Raw genomic sequence first — 9187 nt, 5'->3', positions numbered from 1 at the left:
TTTTTTTTTTTTTTTTTTTCCATGCTAGATCGGTGTGGTGATCTGATTTAGAGAAGTTATCCCTCTTTTAGTTATTGCAATATGGTTCCATCGTTTTCGAAATTTAACTCACATTGAAATTCTTTTTAGCATTTGCTAATTTGCAGATAGAATCCCACATAATCCACTCTTTTAACGCTCGTGCAGTATTATTATAGTAGTATTCTCAGCTTGTGCTTTTTAGCATATTGTTTTCTTTATCAATGTTCTCATCTTCTTGCTAAACTATCTCACTGGGAGAAATGAGATTAAATGGTGTCTAGTATTGTATCGTCTTACTCGTACCAAAAGTATATTCTAGCATATGCCTTCGTCTTAAGTAATGTGTGTGAACATGACATAATTTGTAGGACATCAAGTGTGAGTAAGCTAGTTAAAGAGACTAATTAAAAGTGCATTATTGGTTTTGATCTTGATCTGAAGTTTATGTCTTCATGAATAAGGTGCCATCTTTGATAGTGACTTTTACTCTAATTAAGAACTTGAGGGATATGATTGTGTAACAATGGATACAATAAGGACCTTTGTATAAAAATGTGAAAGAATAAATTAGATGGCTTATCTTCTATTCTGTTATGAGTTCTGAGCTTGAATGGTTGTTATCACTTATCAACAATAGAAGAAAAACTAATTTCAATTATTTTGGTATTTGTATGCATTTTATTACCATGTTACAAAAAAAAAAAAAAACATATCTTAACAAGTTAGTAGTAATGTTTAAAAGTCAAAGAGTCAACAATATATTGATTTTCTTATAAGCAGTAGAAATCAAAAGTAAAAGATACTGACAAATTCAGGCATCAGTAATAAATCTTAGGGCATCCACAATGGGAGGATATATTTTTGGGGTTCTAAATTTTTTTAATTAATATAATTTGTATTTTTGGTTGAATAAGAACTTTGGGTATTCTAATTAAAATGTACCCCTCCAATGGTGGGTTCTAATGTTGAGTCTCTTAATTTGAATTTTTTTTTTGAAAAGAAATAAATTAAAGTACAATATGAAATTATTGCATATTAAGATTGATGTTTATAAATTATTGCATTTGATAAAATATTAATCATAGAAAACATTAAAACATCATAAAATAGAAGTACAAATCATAAAAAGTGAAAATGATTAACTGTATCCTCCAAATTGTGTCCTCCAAAAGTGAAAATGATCAACAAGAATGAATTAGAGAAAAGAAAAGCAGTGGATGTAATATCAATGAATACTTCTCCATCAACCCTCACTCTTTAAACCCTACACCCAACTGAACGAGAGACCCAAAAGCATGTAATAATACTGCATGCAGCTGAGACACAGAAATCTGTCAAACACATCACCAAGTAAAAGTAACGAATGAGAAAAGATTCATGCATGAAAGACAGGACAACCACAAATCTTGGTGCTGCTCAGAACTGCTCTGCCACTTTTAAAGGGCAGCCACAAACTCACTGAAGCAGCTCTTCCGGAATCGATAAGTGCAAGACCTCTCAAATCTTGCTGCACTGAACCATCATCTTTTCCTGTTTTCAGCTTTAACTACTTTAGTACATGTCTATTGCAGAAGATCCAAGAAGGAAAGAGGAATGAAAACCTGAATAACAATACATGTCTAGATTTCTGCATAAGAGAAGCTCAGATTTAAAGATGGTCAATGCAAAAACAACTTTAGTGGACACATCCATCATAATATGACTGTTCCAGCGGATATAGTCTGCAACAAAACACAGATTTGCATAACAGAGCATTGAACAATCTGAAGGTAAGTACACAAAGAAAAGCCCTTAGACCATAATATTTCACAAAGGGTTTAAGCACATTCCTCTCAAGTCAGTCTCAACATATAAGTCACAGAACCTAAAAAGCATACTGGATATATATATATGGTATGTCACAACACAAACTAATCGAAAACTTTACCTAGAGATTGAATAAGAAAACATCACAGGCTATATAAGTTAAGCTATCGCAGCACATTCTACAGAGCAACTGTTATAAGTAATAATCTCAAAATTGAAATAAGGTTGTACAAAAAGACGCAGGAAACAAACAAACAAAAAAAAAAGCTCAGATCCAAGCTACCGTGAGTTAATATCTTTGGACAGATTATGAAAATGAACAATCAAACAAGGCTGCTTAAACCGTTTAAGTGGACAAATCGGGAAAATAAAAACGAAATCCAGAGTATTCACTCTCTGCTTATATCTCACCATCATCCCACAAAGCAGCTCAGAAACATTGAGCATGCAAATGTGATGGATCTCTCTGCCAGCAGCAGAAACCGAAGAGAGAAGGGATGGTAAAAAAGTATCCCAATTGATATAACTAATCCTACACAATGTACGCAATGCAAAGAGAAGAAACTCAGCACGAGGCGCATGGTTGCTACATTGCACAACTAAAGATATCAAAACTGACTCCAAAACTCTTTGTTTCTCCAAGTCATACAGGAATCTCATAACTAACGCATATTAGAAGGTGGAGCTTGGTTGGTTACACAGGCAGACACAATCAACAAGAGATGAACAAAACTCAGAGAATCGAAAGCAATAATCAGAAGAAGATAACAATCAATGAGAGATTAAAGTCAGAGATACCATGGTTAAACCCAATGGAGAATTTGCAGGGAATCGAAGCCCTCTCCTCGAACCATCACCCTCTTTCTCTGCTTCTTTATCCTCCAAAATCGCAAGGTGCGATGCCTAGTGCTAAACAAGAAAAACAAACCATCAAGCCTATACCTTTCTACATATTAACTCATCTGAAGCCGAAACCATCAGTAATTTGAACTAAACAATGGTTTACAAAACTCCTTAAATCTTCTAGATATGAAGAAGCAATGGCATGATCGAGTATCGAAGGCTACTCCATCAAAACCGTGGGAGATTGAAAAGAATTACTTACATGGAAACATTGTAAGTGAGAGGGATAAGATAATTTGAAGAAGACCAGCGAGATGTCCTCCAAATTGATGCACAGGAACAACATAGATCCCAGCTCCACGGTTCATGTGTTCCTCATACTGACCAGGATTCAATCCGGGAACAGCATAGATCCCAGCTCCACGGTCCAACGATTTCAACCGATTAAATCTCCTCCAAAGAGATTTGCGAAAGAGAGAGGAAGAGAAAGAACACAATGCCAAAAAAAAAAATTGCTCTCAATAAAAAATTTTACCCAACCATGCGCCAACACGTCACAGTCTCTAATCTAAAATCGAGTATACTAAATAAGAAGAGCTCTTCTTCTTTTTTTTTCCTTTCTGATTTATTTTTTTCCTACTTTTTCTTAAAACCTCCCCCTTAAAACCTCCGTTGGGGATGACTTTACTACTACTATTTAAGACACAACACAACACAGTAGAAGTTAGAACATGAAACAACCAATGAAAAAACAACAGTGGAGAAACCGCGTGGATCTTGTTGATTCGTTTTATCATCATCGTGTTGAACGTTAAAGTTATGGATAAAAACAAGAAAAAATAATAACTGCCAAAATAAAAAAAAATAAAAAAATTAAAAAAGAAAAACGCGTTTTACTTAAAACACTCTCTCCTCCTTTTCCTTTTCCTTCTCTATCGCTCTCTCTATAAACTTTTCTTCCGACTCACACTTTTGGATCTCTCTCTAGGGTTCGTGTGAATCGTGTGATCTCCTTCCTCCTCCTCCTCTTACGACTTGTTTTACATATTCGAAGAAAGAGGAGATCAAGAAGAAGAACAATGAGCCAGTACAATCAACCTCCCGTTGGTGTTCCTCCTCCCCAAGGTCCTCCTCTTTCTCAATTATTTTTCTCTAATTCCGGTTTCGTATTTATCAGTAATTGATAGAATTGTTAATTTTATCATCAGATCTGTTTGTGTTTTTGTTGATTATGCTGAATTAATGGTTTTTTTTTTTTGTGTGTGTGTTTGGGATCTGAATTGTAATTAGGTTATCCACCGGAGGGATATCCAGCACCAAAAGATGCTTATCCGCCACAAGGATATCCTCCTCAGCAAGGTTATCCCCCTCAGGGATATCCTCCTCAACAAGGCTATCCTCCTCAGCAAGGCTATCCTCCACCATACGCTCCACAGTACCCTCATCCGCCGCAGCATCACCAACAACAGAACAACAGTCCTAGCTTTCTTGAAGGATGGTTAGTCACTCACGCACACTCCAATTTTGATTAGTATAATTTGACTTTATTCCCTTATCTGAATATTTCATTAGAGATTCTTAGGAATCAAAAATATGTGCATGTGCTACAGCTAGAATATTCCTCTCTCTATATCTTGACTTTTTTTGTTTGTGTGTCTGCTTATTATGTCTTTGCTTCTTGCTTTTTGACATAAAAAGAGTGTGATTCTGATGTTGTTTTAGTGAATTTTGCTTCTAGCATGTACTGGTTACTACTACATTGTGTGTTTGAAAGCAAACTAGATTTGTGATTTTGCTTCCTCTTGTTTTGGTTTTGTGAATGTTTGTTTATATGAATACTTGAATCTTTACTTGAATGTTTACTTTTGTTTTGCAGTATGGCTGCACTGTGCTGTTGCTGTCTCTTGGATGTTTGCTTCTGATTGTGGAGTCTCTCTACATTATTAAAAGCTTCTTCGGGATTTGATTGTTAGAGGGTTTTTTTGGTTAAACAAAAAAAACCTTTTAATTGATTTGTGGGCATTTAAAAAAAATTTGGATCTCTCTTTCGTTTATGTTTTATGTTCTTCGGTTCATAACATTAACTATTCGTCTCTTTGACGTTCTCGCTTAGTTTGTTTTTTTTTTTACAATGGGAATGTAAATTGGTGGGGAGACACTATTCTATGCCATAGTTTAATTGCTTTTAGAAAAAAAAAATCTCTCTCTGTGTTCATAATTCATATCTCAATNCATAATTCATATCTCAACCTCAATGATTATATGTTCGTCCATATATCATTGAAAGAAATAGAATCGATTCGCGTGGAACTTTCACCGAATGTGTATGGTCTTCGATCCACATGGCCACATGGGTTGGTTTGGTTCCATTATTGCTGTTTCTTAGGTGATGGTTTTAATCAGGGAGAATAAAAGATTAGTATGAAAATGATATAGCAACTGTTATCAAGGGGAATGAAGATTAGTAATTATAAGTTATTGCAACTAGTACAAACATTATCATAACAATCGCGAAAATCTATTTAAAAAATCCAAAACAGTCATGACTCATGAATAAGAAGCCTAATTGGTGAAGTCATAATTACGAGAGGAAGACTCAAGAAACGTAAATGCATCATCAGGCGACGACCCATACCGTTTTGTTTCGCCGTTGACATAAAGAATCAAACCGTTTTGGTTCTTTCCCCCGACAACAATCGCATTCTCTTTCTTAAATCCGTTTGTCGACATTGATTGAACACAAGGTTTAGTCTTGTCGACACATTCTACTCGACTTGGCTTTGGATAATAGAAATCGGTTGGGAAAAAATTGAACTGAAGAAGACCCGACATTGAAATCAAATCGAGCGAAACTCAACAACTTTGTGAATGTGTGTATAAAAGTATTTCTCGTGTGGTTCGTATTCCTTTTATTTCGTTATATATATATATATATATATATAGAATATGGAATAAGGGGTTCAGAGTGATTTTGGGACTTTGAAGTTTCTTGGGCTTTACGAGTTTTGCTTGAGGAAAAAGTCTAGCTTGGTTAGGGTTTGAAGAGTCTTTAATCTGATCTGCTTTTGACGCCTTTGACATTAATCACGCATCTAGAAACAACTAGAAGAATAAAGCAACGATGGTTTCTAATTTTTCTTGTTTCCATATTAGTTCACTCGAATTTTCATAAATTCCTTATATTTAAATATGAACATTTTTTTAACTTATCTTATGGCTTATGCATAGACATCTACAAATTGAAAACCACATGAATCAAGAATATAACCGTCATCGTCTGGTCTCCAATTTACAAGAAAAAACAGTTGATGATCCCTGGGATATTGAGAGTTAGGAACGAAAGCTGAGGGTGGTAATGAAGTTGTATATATATGACCACTAATAATGTGCTCTGTTTTAGTGTTTTGGCCTTTCGGTGTATGTCATTTGTTTTTGCATCTGTTTGGAAACGAGGATAAGACGACCCTTACTTAAATACAAAATTTGGTCCAAAGTCTCATTGCATCCTTCTTGAGGTTTAAGAATTGTTGCAATGTATGGTTACATTTTCACGAGTAATAAATCCGAATCGCTAAAGTCGTGATGTTTTCGATCTTTGAAAGCTCCAAAATCCTGGCAGATGAAACTGAATTTTGAACTGCAATATCCATGAAGCAATCGTTTATTGATTTTTCAGGGAACAAGGTTTTGTTAAAAGCTTGAAGTAAGAGGTTCTCTGTTGACAAAGCTTCTAAGATCAGTCCTATTACAACAAACAAACCGAAATATTTGGAAAGCTCAAAGATCATGACCGCATAAAAAGATATATTATTATAAATTACCTGATTTAAGCTCTCTATTTCCTCTATATATGCATAGAAGATTACGCTTTGGATTTTACAACAACTCAGTCAGATATCTAAAAAACACAATCATCATATCCCTTAATGATATTCAAACCATGAAATCATCACATGCATCTCTCGTCTGCATACTATTGCTTTCTCTATTGGCTCTGCATCAATGTATGTATAATTAGTTGTCTAGCTCATATATACTGTTTACTAAATATCTCTTTGCTTTAGAGCCATCAAAAAGTTGAGTTGATGTGTGTTTCAACTTAAATATGTAGGTGCAAGGATAGGAAGATCAAACAAAGTGGATATGTCTGCATGCTTCCTTGGCGATTGCAACAATGTTTTCGAAGGCGGCTGTTATTGCTGCCCCAAAACGCCAGCTCTTTGTTGGGCTGAAAAAGATTACTGCACCACTTATTGTCAATCTCAAAGCTAAAACCCTTTGATATACTCATCTACATCTACATGTTCCATTTTTAGATATACACCTATTGTCATTTGTGTTCGCATCTGTTTAATGACGTACAAGAATAAGAGTATTCCATATTACACATACTACTGGACCCAAGTCACATGACCCGATCTTGAGGTTTAAAGATCTTGTAATCGTTACCATATGTACGGATACTTCGTTTACAAGTAATATACAATAAGATTCGTATTGATGTTTCTCATTTTTTTCATAATATGGCCGGGAGTCTCAGCATTTAGACTCTATTATTAAGACTTGTGACAACCGACAAGAAGGGCACTCTTGCCATTTAAGACTTCTAGTGGCCTACAATGATTAAAATCGTAGCTAGTATGAAGATTCGAACTCTAGTCGTCAATCACATGATGATTCTTTCAACCACTTAACCATATGCATCTCTTTGGAGTAGATTAGCATGTTCCCCGCACAAAAATGAGATACGCACAAATCAAAAACTGTTTTGTTGTTGTTAACTCTTCTAATGCTTGATGAATCCGAATCCTTAAATATGCGTCATGCTCTCGGAGATGGAAGCAGAATCCACAACTGCAAATGCATTAAGCAATCACTTTGATTTTCCAAGGAGACAAGAGTTGTTATTTAGTTAGAAGCTTTGATTGTAAGAGTTTGTCTTTGGAGGAAGGAGTACGTAGCTTGCAAAAATGTTACACTAGAGAGATTCCAAGTAGGGAGCAGCTCTAAGTCCAATATATATATTAACCTTATAAAAGTTTCTTCAAATACTGAGAAGGCAACAAAAATAGAAAGACTTTCTTAATTTGCCTCGTATCAATCTACTGCAATTATATAACATCTTCGAATGACAAGAGATAAAGCTATAAACTAGTCGGTTCGATCAAATTTTGTTATCACACACAAATTATTTTTTAAGACGAAAGGCGGTCACGGCCGTACCAAACCAAGTAGTGCGTCTTACGTTCTGTAGATATTTTTTCCCACCTTTTTTTGTAGCCGAAAAAGTTGAATTAATATTGTTTTGCCAATGCTGTCGATACTTTTAGTTTCATAAAAATCCTTTAACGGAAAAAAGAACACACAACGTGTTTGGCCACGCCGAGGTTAACCACTAAAAAAGGAACTCATGCAAATCTTGAGAAATTTACACAATACAATAGGCCTTTTCGGAAGGAACAAAATATTGATTGACTAATTGAAAGCCTTTTAACAAAAAAAAAAAAATTGATTGACTACCAAAAAAAAAAAGAGAAGAAGACCACAATTTTCTTACTGATTATGCTTTCGCGTGTCACGAAAAAGAGACATGTCCACCAAACTTTACGCCAAGTACAAAATTAAACCATAGTAATAAAATACCCCAAAAACATCCTCGTAATTACGCACCTATTAATCTAAAATTAAAAAAGAAGATTAGGTTCTTGAGGGATGACTAGACGACCACTGCACCTGCATACCTGTGACGATGTCAGAACCCATAAATTTTAAATCGAATCCAACAAAACACCAAAACAAAATCCCATGTAGTAATCAGACAATTACATTTTTTTTTGTTTCTTTTACTCCAACTATGTTTAGGAGAAAAATCAGCTTTAAACAAAAAAACACTAAATAATTAAATTAGGTAATATTTGTTTCCTACCCAACAGATACGTTGAAACTATTTTAAAAACGGCTCGGAGAGTCATTATAGTAGTAATAAATGTAATCAAACTAATAAAGAAAAAATCAAATAAAAATAAATAAAGAATGATTCATGAGAGTATATATATATATATAAGTATCAAAAAAAAAAGGAAAAAAAAAACACGAAACCACTACTCTCTCCTACGAAGCTTCGTGGAAGCTGCCATGGCTACTCTCTTTCTCTTCCCATTTAATACCCTTCCTTCCTCGTTCTTTCCTCTCAAACCAGAGATCAAAGCCAACAAGAATCAAAACTCATCTCTCTCTCTCTATATCTCTCTTTATATTCTTCTCCGATAATGAAGCTCGCCGCTAGCCTCAGCCGCATCAGCCCAAAACGTCTCTTCCGCTCCAAATCAAAAGCTTCAGTCTCCAGATCTGAGCCTTCTTCCTTCAGCTCAAATGCTTCTTCCTCTTCCTCCGATGGATCCTACGGAAACCTCATCAAACCAGGTCCAACCGCTACTCCCATCAGTGTTCTCCCTCAAAGCTCCGGAGATTTTTACACCGAGCTTGTCCAAGCGTTTAAACTCATCGACCGTGACGA

The 9187-nt window shown here is 35.2% G+C and overlaps 2 protein-coding genes and 1 long non-coding RNA gene across 4 annotated transcripts; 2 read left to right on the top strand and 1 right to left on the bottom strand.

The window, feature by feature from the left end:
• LOC104793051 lies at positions 1126-3444 on the bottom strand. Of its 2 annotated transcripts, XR_769184.1 has the most exons (3): positions 2933-3444; positions 2626-2736; positions 1126-1742 (listed from the first exon to the last, which is right to left on the bottom strand). It is a non-coding gene; the product is annotated as an uncharacterized LOC104793051 (long non-coding RNA). The 2 variants fall into 2 exon arrangements; XR_769183.1 differs by having other exon boundaries at positions 1126-2736.
• LOC104793052 (cysteine-rich and transmembrane domain-containing protein A-like) lies at positions 3547-4869 on the top strand. Its single transcript, XM_010519334.1, has 3 exons — positions 3547-3795; positions 3961-4168; positions 4547-4869. The coding sequence occupies exons 1-3, from the start codon at positions 3750-3752 to the stop codon at positions 4590-4592; spliced, it is 300 nt and encodes a 99-aa protein (XP_010517636.1). The 5' UTR covers positions 3547-3749; the 3' UTR covers positions 4593-4869.
• Positions 4909-7925, top strand: LOC104793050 (EMBRYO SURROUNDING FACTOR 1-like protein 4). The gene is made up of 2 exons (XM_010519332.1): positions 4909-6674; positions 6782-7925. Exons 1-2 carry the CDS (start codon positions 6521-6523, stop codon positions 6940-6942), a joined length of 315 nt encoding a protein of 104 aa, XP_010517634.1. The 5' UTR covers positions 4909-6520; the 3' UTR covers positions 6943-7925.

The sequence above is a fragment of the Camelina sativa genome, chromosome 6, assembly GCF_000633955.1.
Source record: "Camelina sativa cultivar DH55 chromosome 6, Cs, whole genome shotgun sequence".
Taxonomy (NCBI): domain Eukaryota; kingdom Viridiplantae; phylum Streptophyta; class Magnoliopsida; order Brassicales; family Brassicaceae; genus Camelina; species Camelina sativa.
Note: the sequence above shows the minus strand (reverse complement) of the source record. Positions and strands in the feature narration are given on the sequence as shown.